Source organism: Ornithorhynchus anatinus, chromosome 3, assembly GCF_004115215.2.
Source record: "Ornithorhynchus anatinus isolate Pmale09 chromosome 3, mOrnAna1.pri.v4, whole genome shotgun sequence".
Lineage (NCBI taxonomy): Eukaryota > Metazoa > Chordata > Mammalia > Monotremata > Ornithorhynchidae > Ornithorhynchus > Ornithorhynchus anatinus.
In genome coordinates, this window is record NC_041730.1 from 112,097,520 (window position 1) to 112,115,462 (window position 17,943).

Below are 17,943 nucleotides of genomic sequence, written 5' to 3' on the forward strand. Positions count from 1 at the left end.
GAGACTTCAACATCCACATGGATGGACCCGGTGACTCCTCTGCCGCCCTCCTGCTATCGCTCCTCGACTCTGCCGACCTCCTGCTCCACCACACCTCACCCACTCACCGACTCGGTCACACCCTCGATCTCGACATCTCCTACCACTGCATTATCTCCTCCGTCACCAACTCTGACCATAACCTTCTCACCTGCCTCCTCTCTCACACTCTCTCCCCCTGCAAATCCATACGACTCCCCCACAGAGACCTCCACTCTCTTGATCCCATCCATCTCTCCAAAAGCATCTCTACCCACCTTGCCCCCTGTCCTCTCTTCCCATTCTCGGTGATCAGGTTACGACTCTCAACTCCACCCTCTCTACTCATCTCAATTCTCTCGCCCCCGTTTCCCTCCGCCGCTCTCGCTCCACTAACCCACTGCCCTGGGTCACTGCCTCTGTCTGCCTCCTACGGTCCTATGCTCAAGCAGCCGAGCGCTGCTGGCGAAGGTCCAAGAACCAAGCTGACCGTTTCCATTTGAAAATTATCCTTTCCTGCCTTAACTCTGTCCTCTCCTCCTCCAGGCAAAACTTCTATTCTTGCCTCATTGACACCCATGCCCGCCCCCCCCCCCCCCCCGCCAATTGTTCTGGACCTTTAATTCTCTCCTCAGGCCCCCTGTTCCTCCCCCTCCCCCCTCCCTCACCCTCAACGATCTGGCCACCTACTTCATCACAAAAATTAACACAATCAGGTCTGAGCTCCCCAAAGTCACCCCTCCCCCTTCTGCCTTCCCACCCCTCGTAACCCTCTCCCCTACTTTTCCATCCTTCCCTGCAGTATCCTCAGAGGAGATCTCCTCCCTCCTCACAAGTGCCACCCCCTCCACCTGTGCTTCAGACCCCATTCCTGCTCACCTTATAAAGCAGCGTAGCTCAGTGGAAAGAGCGCGGACTTGTGAGTCAGAGGTCATGGGTTCGAATCCTGGATCTGCCACTTGACAGCTGTGTGACTGTGGGCAAGTCACTTGACTTCTCTGTGCCTCAGTTACCTCATCTGTAAAATGGGGATTAAGACTGTGAGCCTCATGTGGGACAACCTGATTACCCTGTATCTACCCCAGCACTTAGAACAGTGCTCTGCACATAGTAAGCACTTAACAAATACCAACATTATTATTGCCCCTTCCCTCCTCCCCTCCTTAATTTCTATTTTTAACCACTCACTCTCCAATGGCTTCTTCCCCTCTGCCTTTAAACATGCCCATGACTTCCCCATCCTAAAAAAACCCTCTCTCGACCCCACTTCCCCTTCCAGTTATCGCCTTATCTCCCTATTACCCTTCTTTTCCAAGCTCCTAGAACGAATCATCTACACTCGCTGCCTAGAATTCCTTAACTCCAATTCTCTCCTGGACCCCCTCCAATCTGGCTTCCGTCCCCTTCACTCTACCGAGACTGCCTTCTCAAAGGTCACCCGTGACCTCCTTCTTGCCAAATCCAATGGCTCCTACTCTATTTTAATCCTCCTTGACCTCTCAGCTGCCTTTGACACTGTTGACCATCCCCTCCTCCTCCACACCTTATCTCACCTTGGCTTCATGGACTCCGTCCTCTCCCGGTTCTCCTCTTATCTTTCTGGCCGTTCATTCTCGGCCTCCTTCACAGGCTCCTCCTCCCTCTCCCAATCTCTAACTGTTGGGGTTCCTCAAGGGTCAGTTCTTGGCTCTCTTCTGTTCTCCATCTACACTCACTCCCTTGAACTCATTCGCTCTCACGGCTTCAACTACCATCTCTATGCAGATGACACACAGATCTACATCTCTGCCCCATCCTCTCCCCCTCCCTTCAGGCTCGTATCTCCTCCTGCCTCCAGGATATCTCTACCTAGATGTCTGCCTGCCACCTAAAACTCAACATGGCCACAACTGAGCTCCTCATCTTCCCTCCCAAGCCCTGTCCTCTTCCTGACTTCCCTATCACTGTGGATGGTACGTCCATCCTTCCCCTCTCTCAAGCCCGCAAACTTGGTGTCATCTTTGACTCGGCTCTCTCATTCACCCCACACAACCAATCCGTCACCAAGACCTTCCAGTCTCACCTTTATAATGTCGTAAAGATCCGCCCTTTCCTCTCCACCCAAATGACTATTTTACTGCTACAGGCTCTCATAATATCCCGGCTGGATTATCGTGTCAGCCTTCTCTCTGATCTCCCTTCCTCTTGTCTCTCCCCACTCCAGTTTATTCTTCATTCCACTGCCCGGCTCATCTTCCTGCAGAAACACTCCGGGCATGTCACTCCCCTTCTCAAAAACCTCCAGTGGTTGCCTATCAACCTCCACATGAAACAAAAACTTCTCCCTCTAGACTACAAGGCTCTCCATCACCTTGCCCCTTCCTACCTCTCCTCCCTTCTCTCTTTCCACTGCCCACTCTGCACGCTCCGCTCCTCTGCCGCCCACCTCCTCACTGTCCCCCGTTCTCGCCTATCCCGCTGTCGACCCCTGGGCCACATCCTCCCGCTGTCCTGGAATGCCCTCCCTCCTCACCTCCGCCAAACTAATTCTCTTCCCCTCTTCAAAGCCCTACTTAGAGCTCACCTCCTCCAAGAGGCCTTCCCAGACTGAGCTTCCCCTTTTCCCTCTGCTCCCTCTGCTGCCTCTCTACGCCCCCCACCTTTCATCTCCCCTCAGCTAAGCCTCCTTTTCCCCCCCTTTCCCTCTGCTCCTCCCCCCTCCCTTCCCCTTCCCTCAGCACTGCGCTCATCCGCTCATTTGTATATATTTTTATTACCCTATTTATTTTGTTAATGAGATGTACATCCCCTTGATTCTATTTATTGCTATTGTTTCAATGAGATGTTCATCCCCTTGATTCCATTTATTGCTTTTGTTTTTGTCTGTCTCCCCCAATTAGACTGTAAGCCCGTCAGTGGGGAGGGACTGTCTCTATCTGTTGCCAATTTGTACATTCCAAGTGCTTAGTACAGTGCTCTGCACATAGTAAGTGCTCAATAAATATTATTGAATAAATGAATGAATGAATACTTGCCACATAGTAAGTGCTTAACAAATACCATTAGCGCGGCTTAGTGGAAAGAGCATGAGCTTGGGAGTCAGAGGGCAAGTTCTAATACCGGCTCCGCCACTTGTCTACTATGTGACCTTGGGCAAGCCACTAAAATTCTCTGTGTCTCAGGTCCCTCATCTATAAAATGGGGATTAAGACTGTGAGCCCCACGTGGGACAACCTGATTACCTTATATCTACCCCAGCGCTTAGAACAGTGCTTGCCACATAGTAAGCGCTTAAATACCATCATCATCATCATTATTATTATTGCTCTCACAGGGAAGATGGCACAGCCTACTAAATTAAATTAGAAAAGTGTAGATTCTAGTTCTCAATGGTCCTTGCGGGCAGGGATTGCAATACCAACTCTTCAATCACTCAGTGGTATTTGAGTGCTCACTGTGTGCAGACCACTTGGGAGAGTATAATACAAGAGTTGGTAGTCACATTTCCCACCCACTAAGCGCATACTCTTTATTGTGTTGTACTCTCCCAAGTACTTAGTACAGTACAGTGGTGTATGCAGTCATGGGTTTTTAATCCTGGATCTGCCACTTGTCTGCTATGTGACCATGGGCAAGTCACTTAACTTCTCTGTGCCTCAGTTACCTCATCTATAACGCAGGAATTAGACTGTGAGACCCATGTGGGACATGGACTGTGTCCAAACTGATTAGCTTATATCTACTCGAGGGCTTAGTACAGTGCCTGGCACATAGTAAGCACTTAAATACAATTGATTGAAATGGATCACTGACAGTAAGGCTGCACTATTATCCCAAGCTCTGGGCCTCTCCGCCCCTAACCCCAACGATCCTCTCCCAGCCCTGATCAAATCCACACTGATCCATTGCTTTGAGGAGAGAGACTTGCAGCTATAAGTGCCTGCACTAAGCTCCTGCTGGACCACACAATTATTGGATTGACCCCGCCTGGATGGGGCTCCTGGGGCCCCTATCCCCAGTGACTGCAGTCTAAATTATAATAATAATAATAATGATGGTATTTGTGAAGAACTTACTATGTACCAAGCACTGTACTAAGCACTGGGGTAGATACAAGGTAAGGACCCACGTGAGGCTCACAGTCTTAATCCCCATTTTACAGATGAGGTAACCAAGGCACAGAGAAGTTAAGTCACTTGCCCAAAGTCACACAGCTGATAAGGGACAGAGCTGGGATTAGAACCACGACCTCTGATTCCCAAGCCCGGGCTCTTGCCACTAAGCCACGCTGCTTCTCTAAATAAGGAGCCAGCCACCTTCCTGAGGAATTTCTGTTTGTAATAATAATAATAATAAAGATGGGTTTTGTTAAGCACTGACTGTGTGTCAAGCAGTGTTCTAAGGGCTGGAGTAGATACAAGTTTATCAGGTTGCCTCAAATGGGACTCGCAGTCTTAATCCCCATTTTACAGATGAGGTAACTGAGGCACAGAAAAGGTAAGTGCCTTACCCAAGGTCACAGCAGACAAGTGATGGAGCTGGGGTTAGAACCCACATCCTCTGACTCCTAAGCCTGGGCTCTTGCCACTGTGCCATTTTGCTTCTCAAAGCTGCTGCTTGCTTTGTAAGCTTCTTATAGGCAGGGAAATGTTTGTTTTGCATAGCACTTTCTCAATTAATGCTATTAATTTCTTTGAATTGAGTCAACTGAATGGAGGCTGGTCAGGATCCCTGTCAGTCATATTTATCAAGCACTTACTATTTGCAGAGCACTGAACTAAATGCTAGGGAGAGTAAAGTATAGTAATAAACAGTTACATTCCCTGCCCACAATGAGCTTACAGAGAGGGGAACAGACATTAAGGTAAATAAATCTTAGTTATGTACCTAATTGCTAGGGAGCAATCAGGGCAATGCAGGAGGGAGTGGGAGGAGAGGAAAGGAGCACTTAGGGAAGGTTTCTTGAAGATGTGCCTTCAATAATGCTTTGAAAGGGGAGAAAGTAACTGTAGAAAATGAGAAGGGAGTTCCAGGCCAGAGGCAGGACGTGGGCAAGAGGTCGGCGGTGACCCAGGCAAATTCAAGGTACAGTGCGAAGGAGGAGCGAAGTGTGTGGGCTGGTTTATAGTAGGAGTAATGAGGCGAGGTAGGAGGGGGCAAGGTGATGGAGTGCTTTAAAGTGAGGAGTGTTTGTTTGATGTGGAGGTGAATGGACAACCACTGGAAACAGTAGGGAAACAGGGGTGAAACAGGGCCTGAATGTTTTCATAGAAAAATGGTCTGGGAGGCAGACTGAAGTATGGACTGGAGTGGGGAGAGATAGGAGGAGGGAAGGTCAGGAAGGAGGCAGATACGATAATCAAGGTGGGCTAGGATAAGTGATTGAACTTCTGGGACTGACAGGACCAGGCAGTGGTTTGAGGAGAGGACCACCCCCTTCCCCAAGTGTCATTTCCCTAGACCCAGGGCCAAGGCCATTACATGCCACCGGAGAGGCAGGAATGGTAGCTCCTTCCTTGAACACTCCCTCATGGCTCCACCTTCTCCTATGGCTTCTGCCCTTCCCACTGCAGCACCATCTCCTCAGGAAGCAGCACGATCTATTGGAACGAGCATGACTCTGGGATTCAGAGTCATGATCTATTTTTTTTAATATGGTATTTAAGTGTTTACTATGTGCCAGACGCTGTACTAAACACTGTGGTAGATATAAGCTAAGCAGGTCGAACACAGTCCACATCCCCCATGGTGCTCACAGTCTTAATCCCCATTTTACAGATGAGGTAACTGAGGGCCAGCAAAGTTTAATGATTTGCCCCAGGTCATACAGCACACAAGGGGGTTAGAGCTGAGATCAGAACCCAAGTCCTTCTGACTCCCAGGCTCGTGCTCTACCAACAGATCGTGCTGCCTCTCTGCTTTGTGACCCTGGGCAAGTCATTTAACGTCTTTGTGCCTCAGTTTCCCCATGTGTAAAATGGGGATTAAATTCTACTCATTTAGGACAGGGACTGTGTCCGACCTGATTATGTTGTATCTACCTCAGTGCTTAGTACAGTACCTGGCACATAGTAAGGGCTTAACATGTATCCTATTTTTATTATTATGGGGAGCCTGGAGTGCTTAGGAACACAAGGAGTTGCCGAGCCACTCCAGTAACTCCCCTCTCTGGCCCAGGCATCCTGGAGCACCCCAAATCCCTTGTGTCCTCCTTGCCGATCAGCTCCTGCTGGGGCTGGTAAAGGTATTCCACACACGGGAAAAGTCAGTGCAAAAGCCAAAAACAAGCCCCGGTTTATGGATCCTGGCCTTGTGCTGCTATGCGGAGGGGCAGAAAACAGTGTTTGCTTTCTAAACCTAAACCCCGCTCAGGACAGTAAGTTAACACAAGCCTTTGCTGAACTCGGCAGGGTGAATAGTGGCTCTGTGGCAAGGTATAGGCAACATAAATAGTATGTGGGCTGACGATCGGCCCTTGAGTTGGCTCTGCGTGTGTTTTTTGTAAATTATAAGACTAACGTGCATCCAGAATCCTGGATTTTCGCCTCTGTTTATAGGCTGTGGTGAGGAGGAAGGGAAGGAATAGGGTTGGGTCTGCACATATAAAACCATCCTTATTCTTACATTCAGCTCAGAGAGATATTTACCATACAAAATATTCTTGGTGCTAGGCAAATACTTTTATTGCAAAATTATTTCAACCAAGTGCCGTTAGCATGACCGTACATACGTTCTTTAGTGCCGACTACATGTGGAAGTTTAAGTGGTTCCTCGCAACAAGGCAGAGCCAATTTGCTTCATTACCTTTCAAACCTACTGAAATAATTCAGACCGATGCATATTCTGGATAGTTCCAAAAATGCATTTCTCAAGTCTAGAGAGTTGAAGAGACAACATTCCAGCTTCAAGGGAATTAGCATGTGTAGTGAACAGTAAAGGGTAAGGACACCAACGACGTTGTGTGCTTTGGGCCAGAAATTTGGCAACAGTCTTTTCCAAATACCTTTCAGCTACACTGTTTAAATTTGATAGGTTACCTTCAATATGAAGGACTTTGGCTGCACACTGACCGTACTCAGCTTTAGGGAGAAAAAGTCAGTCTATAAAAAAAATTGTGTCATAAGTGTCCAAGCTTCCATGAAGTGGGTACACGACTATTTACGTTAAGCAACTAGAGTGAAGACAGAGAAGGCCATTCGTATACAGAAAGCACTGCCTTTCAGCGCAAAGTAGACTCCCTACATGGAGGTCGTCATTTTCCAGACGGTTTCAAAGGGCACCCAGCTTCACAGTCCTCACCATTCACAACACTGCACCCTAGATTCCATTTCCAAACACAATCACCTCTCCTACTTAAAACAGTAGAATAACCTCTATGCAATACCCGGTTTACTTTGCTTTGAGTGACCTGTTGACCATAGGTCGTTCGGGAGACAGAGGGGGAATTCCACATTCAGAGTGTCCCCCGCAGCCCACGACAGCGCCAGACCGGCCGGACAATCTGTCCCGGCCCGGACGCCGGCCCTCAGGAGTGAATCGGAAGGGGACCCAGGCTCCGTTTCAGGCTAGGGAGTGAAAGGGGGTGAGGGGAGGTGCTATCTATCTCACTTGTGGTTGCCCCCGGGGGTTGCTGAAAGTTGGCCTCCCAAAGGCTCACGTGGGAGATCCCAAAGTACACAGAGCAGCCTCTCAGCGGCCTAGTTTCGGCCCACTCCCTCCGGCCCGTGGTCTCCTGAATGCTGGGGGCTCAGGAGTGCCAAGTTTGGCTTGGGGCCAGTGTTCCCAGCAGCCTTCAGCCCAAAGGCGAGGCCAGCCCCAGCCCAAACAAGGACCTATTCAGAAGTTTTACTAAAGCCATGTTTCCCCTAGGGAGCCATGCCAGTTCAGCTAAGGATTTTGCCGTTTCCCCGTACACCCGATAATCGTTCGGGGCTTTTCGACTCCCCCGTCCTTGATTTCCTACGATGATTAGGTACCTTCAAGGGACACTCAGAGAACTGCCTTAAAATTGTTCTCCATCATTATCAGGGCACCGCCGATTTCCCTTCCACTTGAGTTCACAAGGAATTATGGTTCCCATTCAAACATTCCCCACACCATTAACACAGCGTACTTTCACGATCACTTGTACTTCTTCAAAGTCTTCTTACCTACACATACATACGCTTTTTTTCTAGTTGTTCATTTATCAAATACTGCTCACAGACTACATCGGACAAGCTTTATAGAACCTTGACCAATCTTGCTTAGAAGGCCCGAAGGGCCTTTGAGTTCATTTGGCCTTTTCTCAATAATAAGGCTTCAAACACCCATCCCCAAACTACAGAAGGAAATGCAGCAAACGTTTCCTAACACTGCTACGGATAAGTGATGCAGACAGAAAGCTACATTCCATTATCGTACTCCATCAGGTCTGGCTGGCTAATGGCTTAATTAAAATGAGACCAAGTTTTCAAATCTCTCCCAGCTCTGCCATTCGGGAAAGAAGCCGCCGGCCAATCGAGGGCTGCCAAACAGAGGCGATTCAGGTTCAGTTTTGTTCTGGGTCTGGAGAATCGCACTGTCTTGGGAGGCCGCCTGCACTCCGTCAGGTTTCCAGCACGCGTGCACGATCTTATAGTTCTGGCCTTCATTATTGTCCCAGAAGACCTGACCCCCGCTGCGGTAAGAAATGCAAAATTCGATCTTCTCGTGAGGCGGGATGAGAGGAGGCAAGTCAATGGCAAATGAAAAGGTGTCACTTTCCGAGCTCCCGTAGATGTTCTTCATGAAGACACAATCGACATCTGTGTACGTTTTCCAGGAATCGAAGGTGATACGAACCTGAACCGTCTTCTCAAAGCTCACATTTTTCACTTTGACAGTCCCCGCCACAGTCCTCTCTTGCAGGGAGCAGTTCTCCAGGCAGACGAAGTTCTTTTGCAAATGATTCCGGAAGCACAGGTAATCGGCCGAAGGCTGAGAGAAATCCAAGATCAGCTTTTTTTCCTCGTGGAGTTTTAAGCCGGCTGTAATGTCCTTGAGATCTATCAGATCGAACTGCAGATCCCACACGGACTCTTCCTGGAATTCCGAGAAGACGTGGATGGCCGTGAGAGACAGGCCCTTGGAGTCGGCAAACACCACTCTCTTCTTGGCTCTGCTGGGTGAGTGGTTCCAGTCCTTTTGAGATTCAGCTTCACGTTTCACATTAAGACACGGTCTTAGGGGTTTTAATCTGTTCACGAGGTTTCTTCTTCTGCATTCGTCGTAAGAGCCAAGGAAGCTTTTCAGAGGAGGGGAATGGGAGAGACAGAATCTCATGGCCATGTCGACTGGCATGACTGAACTCGTCAGAGGTCTTGGGTCTAAAACCTGTATCACTCTGAAAAGTAAATAAATTGGGTTATTGTCTTGGTTTCCCATTTTCAGAATATGGGAGAGTCACTAAAGCGGATGTCTCCCCCTCCTCCCCAACCATACAGTGGCCTGGCTGAACCTCCTTAAACACTATACTCAATGATTCAAAGGCTCTTTATCCAGGTTCTGATGACATAAGTGTCCGGCTTCCCTTCTTCCCCGCTTTTGCTGCTCATCTCCTTCCCCTGGCCAACAGGCTATCAAACTTTCCATTGTATTTACTGAATGCTGGGTGCGGAGCACTGTACTAAGCGTTTGGGAGGGTATAATACAGCAATACAACAGACACATTCCCTGACCACAGTGAGCAACACAGTCCAGAGGGAGAAAAACTCCACCTACAAATCGTTTCTACTCGTTGGAACCACTAGGGCAAGGTTTGGTGGGGGACAGCCTCCAAGCTTGGGCCTCAAATAAAACTTAGAGACGCTACTATTCGGGTTATCTGGGCCAACGCTGAGAAGTAGCGTTGCCTAGTGGATAGAATGCAGGCCTCGGAGTCGGAAGGACCTGAGTTCTAAGCCTGGCTCCGCCACTTGTCTGCTGTGTGACCTTGACCAAGTCGCTTCACTTCTCTGTGCCTCAGTTCCTCATCTGCAAAATGGGGATTAAGACTGTGAGCCCCTTGATTACGGGGATTGTGTCCAACCTGATTACCCTAGATCTACCCCAGTGCTTAGAAAAGTGCCTGGCACATAGTAAGTGCTGATCAAATACCACTGAAGAAAACCAAAAACCTCTTGATTACTCTCCAGATGAGACTACCTCCATAAGAATACAAAGCATAGAATTCTCCTGAAGGAGACCAAATGGGGTATTTTTAAGATCTTTACATCTGGAGCACAGTGGAGAACTCCTCAAAAGCAACTCCCAGGAGTCTTCCCTTTGCTGGTCCCACTTTGCCAACTGGGGGAGGGGGAGGGCAAATGTCACCCCAATCTCTATCACTACTAGGGCACGTGCCCACCAACTCCATTCTGCTGTACTCTCCCAAGCACTTTGGCTCAGTGGAAAGAGCCAGGGCTTGGGAGTCAGAGGTCGTGGGTTCTAATTCCGGCTCCTCCACTGGTCAGCCGTGTGACTTTAGACAAGCCACTTCACTTCTCTGTACCTCAGTAACCTCATCTGCCAAATGGAGATTAAGTCTGTGAGCCCCAAGTGGGACAACCTGATCACCTTCTATCCCCCCAGCGTTTAGAACAGTGCTTGGCACATAGTAAGCACTTAACTATCATCATCGTCATTATTCTAATTATTACAGTGCTGGGCAGGGAGGAAGCGCTCGATAAATATGCTGTCTTGCTTTTATTTCGTGCTGTTTTGCTCTGCCATCTGCCTCCCCCGATTAGACCGCGAGTCTGTCATTGGGTAGGGAGTGTCTCTGTTGCCGAACTGTCCATTCCAAGTGCTCAGTACAGTGCCGTGCACATAGTAAGCGCTCAGTAAATACTACTGAACGAATGACTGATTATCTGTTGCCGAATTGTACATTCCCAGCGCTTAGTCCAGTGCTCTGCACATAGTAAGCGTTCAATAAATACTACGGAATGAATATCTGCTGCCGAATTGTACATTCCAAGCGCTTGGTCCAGTGCTCTGCACATAGTAAGCGCTCGATAAGTACTATCGAATGAACGACCGAATGATAGATGTGTCACAAGCTGCGGCAAGAAAGAAAACGACAGGGCTCCGGGGGAAGAGGGAGCAGGGGGCTGTGCGGGACGAAGAGGGAGCAGGAGGCTGTGCGGGACGCTGCGAGCCGGGGAATAATAATAATAATAATGGTATTTGTTAAGCGCTTACTCTGTGCTAAGCACTGCTCTAAGCGCTGGGGGCGGGAGGGGTACAAGGTGATCGGGTTGTCCCACGTGGGGCTCACAGTCTCCAGCCCCATTTTACAGATGAGGGAACTGAGGCTCAAAGAAGTGACTTAATAATGTTGGTATCTTGTATTTGTTAAGCGCTTACTACGTGCAGAGCACTGTTCTAAGCGCTGGGGTAGATACAGGTAGATACCTTGTGTCTACCCCAGGGCTTAGAACAGTGCTCTGCACATAGTAAGCTCTGCCACTTGTCGGCTGTGTGACTGTGGGCAAGTCACTTAACTTCTCTGTGCCTCAGTTCCCTCATCTGTAAAATGGGGATGAAGACTGTGAGCCCCATGTGGGACAACCTGATTCCCCTCTGTCTACCCCAGCGCTTAGAACAGTGCTCGGCCCATAGTAAGCGCTTAACAAATACCGACATTATTATTATTAAGCGCTTAACAAATACCAACATTATGACTATTATACAGGGTAATCAGGTTGCCCCACGTGAGGCGCACAGTCTTCATCCCCATTTTACAGATAAGGTAACTGTGGCCCAGTGAAGTGACTTGCCCACAGTCACCCAGCTGACAAGCGGCGGGGCGGGGATTCGAACCCAGGACCTCGGACTCCCAAGCCCGGGTTTTTTCCACTGAAACACGCTGCTTCCCGGGAAAGGGGGAATGGGGGGCTGCGGGTCGGGCCACTGGGGCTTACCTGGTGCAGCTCATCAAGGCGGGGACGCCGAGGGAGGGGAGGGGAGGCTCGTTGGAGGGGCGAGGGGGCGAGTGAGGCCGGTCCGGTCCTCGCCAGCCTCTGCGCGATGTGAGTGGGGCCGGCGGCCGCGCCCGCTTATAAAGGCTCGGAGCCGCTCCGGGCCACGTGACCCGCGCCGGCCGGCCAATCCCCGGCCGCCTCCTGCCGGCCAATCAGAGCGGCCCTCTGTTCCCCCGGGGGGGGCGGCCGTTGGCCTCACCCGCGGGGGCGTCTGGGAAAGGCGGCGCGAACCAGTCTGGCCCACCTTGAGAGGCAGCGTGGCGCAGTGGCAAGAACCCGGGCTGGGGAGGCAGAGGTCAGGGGTTCGAATCCCCGCTCCGCCCCTTGCCAGCTGGGTGACTGTGGGCAAGGCACTTCCCTTCTCTGGGCCTCAGTTCCCTCCTCTGTAAAAGGGGGATAAATAATGTTGGTATTGGTTAAGCGCTTACTTTGTGCAGAGCACTGTTCTAAGCGCTGGGGGAGATGCAGGGTAATCAGGTTGTCCCACCTGAGGCTCACCGTTAATCCCCCTTTTACAGAGGAGGGAACTGAGGCACAGAGAAGTGAAGTGACTTGCCCACAGTCAGCTGACAAGCGGCAGAGCCGGGAGTCGAACCCATCACCTCTGACTTCAAAGCCCAGGCTCTTTCCACTGAGCCTGTGAGCCCCACATGGAACAACCTGATTGCCTTGTATCCCCCCCAGCGCTTAGAACAGTGCTTTACACAGAGGAAGCGCTTAACAAATAATAATAATGTTGGTATTTGTTAAGCGCTTCCTCTGTGCAGAGCACTGTTCTAAGCGCTGGGGTTAGACAGGGTAATCAGTTTGTCCCACACGAGGCTCACAGTTAATCCCCATTTTACAGATGAGGGAACTGAGGCACAGAGAAGTTAAGTGACTTGCTCCCAGTCACACAGCTGACAAGTGGCCGAGCCAGGATTCGAACACATGACCCCTGACTCCCAAACCACGCTGCTTCTCATGCCATCATCACCTGCTGCAGGCTATGAAAAGTCACTTAGGGTAGCAGGAAAAGCAGATAATGACAGTAGTAAGCGTGGGACTTACTATTAGAGTGTGAGCCTTTAGCATTTTATTATCACTTTATCGTGATAATGTTGTCTTGTTTTTATTTCATTCTGTTTTGCTCTGCCATGTCTCCCCCAATTAATAATAATAATGTTGGTATTTGTTAAGCTCTTACTATGTGCAGAGCACTCATCTAAGCACTGGGGTAGATACCCTGTATCACATAGTAAGCGCTTAACAAATAACAACATTATTATGAAGGGTAATCAGGTTGTCCCACGTGAGGCTCACAGTCTTAATCCCCATTTTACAGTTGAGGGAACTGAGGCCCGGAGAAGTTAAGTGACTGGCCCACAGTCACACAGCTGACGGGTGGCAGAGCCGAGATTCCAACCCATGCACCTCTGACTCCCAAGCCCGTGCTCTTTCCACTGAGCCACGCTGCTTCTCTAGACTGTGAACCTGTCATTGGGCAGGGATGGTCTCTATCTGTTGCCTAATTGTCCATTCCAAGCGCTTAGTCCAGTGCTGTGCACATAGTAAGCGCTCAATAAATACTATTGAATGAATAGTAAGCGCTCAATAAATACTATTGACTGAATAAATACTATTGAATGAATGAATGAGCCCATCATTGGGCAGGGGTTGTCTCTGTTGCCAAATTGTACATTCCAAGCATTTAGTCCTGTGCTCTGCACATAGTAAGCACTCAATAAATACGATTGAATGAAAGTGGTACTTGTTAAGAGCTTACCATGGGCCAAGCACTGTTCATTCATTCCATAGTATTTATTGAGCGTTTACTATGTGCAGAGCACTAAGCGCTGGGGTAGGTACAAGGTCATCAGGTTGAACACAGTCCCAGTCTCACATAAGGCTCACGCTCTTAATGCCCATTTCACAGATGAGGTAACTGAGGTCCAGAGAAGTGAAGTGACTGCTGAGTGGAAAGAGCACAGGCTGGGGAGTCAGAGGACGTGGGTTCTAATCCAGGCTCCGCCACTTGTCTGCTGTGTGACCTTGGGCAAGCCACTTAACTTCCCTGTGCCTCACTTACCTCATCTGTAAAATGGGGATGAAGACTGTGAACCCCACAAGGGACAACCTGATTACCTTGTATCTATTCCAAGTGCTTGGTACATAGTAAGTGCTTAACAAATGCCATTATTATTATTGTTGTTATTACTTGCCCAAGGTCACACAGCAGACAAATGGTGGTTTGGGATTAGAACCCATAACCTTCTGACTCCCAGGCCCATGCTTTATCCACTAAGTCATGCTACTTCTATTACTACTATTACTAATTATGGTACTTGTCAAGCACTTACTCTGCACCAAGCACTGTTCTAAACCCTGGGGTAGATACAAGGTAATCAGGTTGAACACAGTCCCAGTCCCACATAGGGTTCACTCTTAATTCCCATTTTATAGATGAGGTAGCTGAAGCCCAGAGAAGTGAAGTGACTTGCCCAAGGTCACACAGCAGACAAATGGCAGATTGGGATTAGAACCCATAACCTTCTGACTCCCAAGCCCATGCTTTATCCACTAAACCATGCTGCTTCTTCTACTACTACTACTAACTGTGGTACTTAACAAGTGCTTACTATGTGCCAGGCGCCGGGGTAGACACAAGTTAAACAGGTTGAACATAGTCCTTGTCCTACATGGGGCTCACACACTATTCCCCGTTTTACAAATGAAGTAACTGAGGCCCAGAGAAGTTAAGAGACTTGCCCAAGGTCACGCAGTGGATGTGTGGCGGAGGTGAGATTAGAACCTACGCCCTTCTGACTCCCAGCCCCGATCCATTCATTCCCGCGGGAAGCGGCTGCAGAGAAGGAAGTCGATGACAGTGACAGGCTCCGGACCTTCTCTCCCTTCCCCACCCGGGGAGAAGCAGAGAAGGACCATCTGACATGAGTTTTCAGGGGGTAGGCCCATAATCTGTATTTCTGTGTAAACATCTGGGGAGGGGTTATTGTCTCTAAATAAAATTTCTGTTATATTGCACCTTCAAGATCCGCTGCTGCTTTGCAAAATCCTTTTCTGACTCTTCCCAAAGCTGATGGAAAACTACCAGCTGAGAGCACGGCCTTGGGTCTAATCCCACCTCTGCCCGTTGTCATTTTCCCTCATCTTTAAATAGGGATTAGGCCGCCGCTATCTCGTGAGAATATTGTGAGGATAAATATGATGAGTAATGTGAATGTGCTTTCATTGTTTGTCTCCCCCTCTACACCGTAAGCTCCTTTAAAAGAAAAAGTATTTGTAAAGGGTTTACTAGAAGAGCAGCATGGTCTAGTGGCTAGGGCTGGGAGTCAGAAGGTCATGGGTTCTAATCCCGGATCTGCCACTTGTCTGCTTGCGTGACCTTGGGCAAATTACTTCACTTCTCTGTGCCTCAGTTACCTTTTATCTGTAAAATGGGAACTGAGACTGTGAGCCCCACGTGGGACAGGGACTGTGTCCAGTACGATTTGCTAGTATAGTACAGCGGCTGGCATTTAGTAAGTACTTAACAAATATCATAATTATTATCATTATTACTATGTGCCAGGCACCGAACTAAGCACTGGGGTAGATGCAAGCTGTCCAGGTTGGACCAAGTCCATGCTTCACATGGGCTCACGGTATTAATCCCCATTTAATAGATAATTGAGGCCCAGAGAAGTGAAGTGACTTGCTCAAGGTCACACAGTGGACAAGTGGCAGATTGGAATTTGAACCCGGAGCCTTCACATTCACAGGCCCTTACTCTTTCCACTATGCCACACTGCTTCAGAGCCCTGATCTTGTGAGCAGGGATCCTGTCTGTCAACCTAAGCCCTCATTTCCTTTTCTCCTACTTGTTTCTGTGCCACCCTGATTTGCTCCCATTATTCCCGCTCTCCCGCCCCCTCCCCGCCCACATTAGCCCCACAGCACTTATGTACATATCTGTTATTTATTCATTTATATGTCCGTCTCCCCAGCTAGACTGTAAACTCACCGTGGACAGGGAATGTGTCTGTTGTAGTGATATATTGTACTCTCCCAAGTGCTTAGAGAAGCAGTGTGGCTTAGTGGAATGAGCACAGGCTTGGGAGTCAGAGGTCGTGGGTCTAATCCTGGCTCTGCCACTTGTCTGCTGTGTGACCTTGGGCAAGCCACTTAACTTCTCTGTGCCTCACTTAGCTCATCTGTAAAAATGGGGGTTAAGACTGTGAGCCCCACGTGGGACAAGCTGATTACCTTGTATCTACCCCAGCTCTTAGTACAGAGTAAGCATGTATCAAATGCCATAATTATTATTATTATTACAGTGCTCTGCAAGCAGTAAGTGCTCAATAAATATGATTGTTGTATTGTACTCCCCTATGTGATTAGCACAGTACGCACTCAATAAATACCACTGCTTAACTAAAAACAAAAGTGCTTTAATTTCAAGTACTATTATTGAGTTTGACAAGTCTCAATTGCTTAAGATAGTGCTCTGTACACAGTAAGTATTTGTAGCTGTTTTCCATAACTGAAGAAGACAAAACAAAAGATGAATTTCTCCTATAGGTAGGGTATGTGACTTCAAGTCCTTACCACACTGTGCACACACAAAGATAGTCCCTTTGTAGGCTGCCATCGGCGTTTGTCGCATCTAACATAGATTGTAAAATCCTTGCAGGCGAGGACCTCATCAACCTCTTCTGTAGTACTCTGGTAGCTGCTTAGTACAGTGCTCTGCACACAGGAACACTCAGCAAACACCAATGAGTGATTGTTTTCACTTTGGCATTCGCGTCTCCCGGTTCTTCTAAAGCTTCTGCTCAAAAAGAGGCACTCCTTTCTCAATCGAAGCACACCATTCTGGCTTTCCTGCAGCAGTGGACTCAGTTTTCAGCTGGGATGGCATATTGTCTGACTTTTTATTATTACTGGGTTCGTTTGGCCGTAGAACTCAATGAACCCTTCCTCCATCTCCCCGTCAGCCCATAAAAGGATTCCTGAGCATTTCCATTTAAGGCCTTGGAGAAATATGAAGTAATAACTATTCAGGGATTTCTTGTTAGTCTTAGAATCTCAAATAAGCAGCACGGCCTTGTGGTAAGAACATAGGCCTGGGAGTCAGAAGGACCTGGGTTGTAACCCAACTCCTCCACTTGTGTGCTGTTTATCCCTGGGCAAGTCATTTAACTCTTCTGGGCATCAGCTACCTCATCTATAAAATGGAGATTAAGACTGTGAGCCCTATGTGGGACAGGGATTGTGTCCAACCTGATTATCTTGTATTTACCCCAGTGTTAGTAAAGTGCCTGGCACATCCTAAGTGCTTAACAAATACCATTAAAAAAAAATCCAGAAACATTTTTTTTGTTTCTGGGCCAATTGTACCAGCTTTAAGCCTTTTTTTTCCTCTCAAAGGTTCCTGCTTGGCTTTGGGAGTACTTACTTGATTCCAACACCACTACAGACTTTCACCTCTTGGATAATAATAATGTGGTGTTTGTTAAAAAGTATTGGGGTAGACATAAGATAATTGAGTTGGACACAGTACCTGTCCCACATGGGTCTCACAGCTTAAAGGGAAGGTAGAACGGGTATTTACTCCTCATTTTTCAGATGAGGAAACGGAGATACAGACTAATTAAGTGACTTGTCCAAGGTCAAACAGCAGGCAAATGGGAGAGCTGGGATTAGAACCTAGTTCTCCAGACTCCCAGGGCTGTATCTGACAGATGATAACTCTCTCCACCTTCAAAGCCTTATTAAAATCTTAACTCCTCCAAGAGACCTTCCCCAACTAAGCCCTCTTTACCTCTACTCCCTTTCTCATTTGCATAGCTTAGGCACTTGATGATCATCCCTCCTTGAGTCCCAGAGCATTAATGTAAACAGCCATAATTTATTTATTTATACTAATGTCTGCCTCTTCTCAGCTGTAAGCTCACTGAGGGCAGGGAACATGCCTACCAAC

The 17,943-nt window shown here is 48.5% G+C and overlaps 1 protein-coding gene across 1 annotated transcript; it reads right to left on the bottom strand.

Moving 5' to 3' along the window:
• Nucleotides 1–6,655: 6,655 nt before the first annotated feature.
• PPP1R3C (protein phosphatase 1 regulatory subunit 3C) lies at nt 6,656–12,025 on the bottom strand. Its single transcript, XM_029060801.2, has 2 exons — nt 11,922–12,025; nt 6,656–9,361 (listed from the first exon to the last, which is right to left on the bottom strand). Exons 1-2 carry the CDS (start codon nt 11,933–11,935, stop codon nt 8,431–8,433), a joined length of 945 nt encoding a protein of 314 aa, XP_028916634.1. The 5' UTR covers nt 11,936–12,025; the 3' UTR covers nt 6,656–8,430.
• Between the last annotated feature and the right edge of the window lie 5,918 nt (nt 12,026–17,943).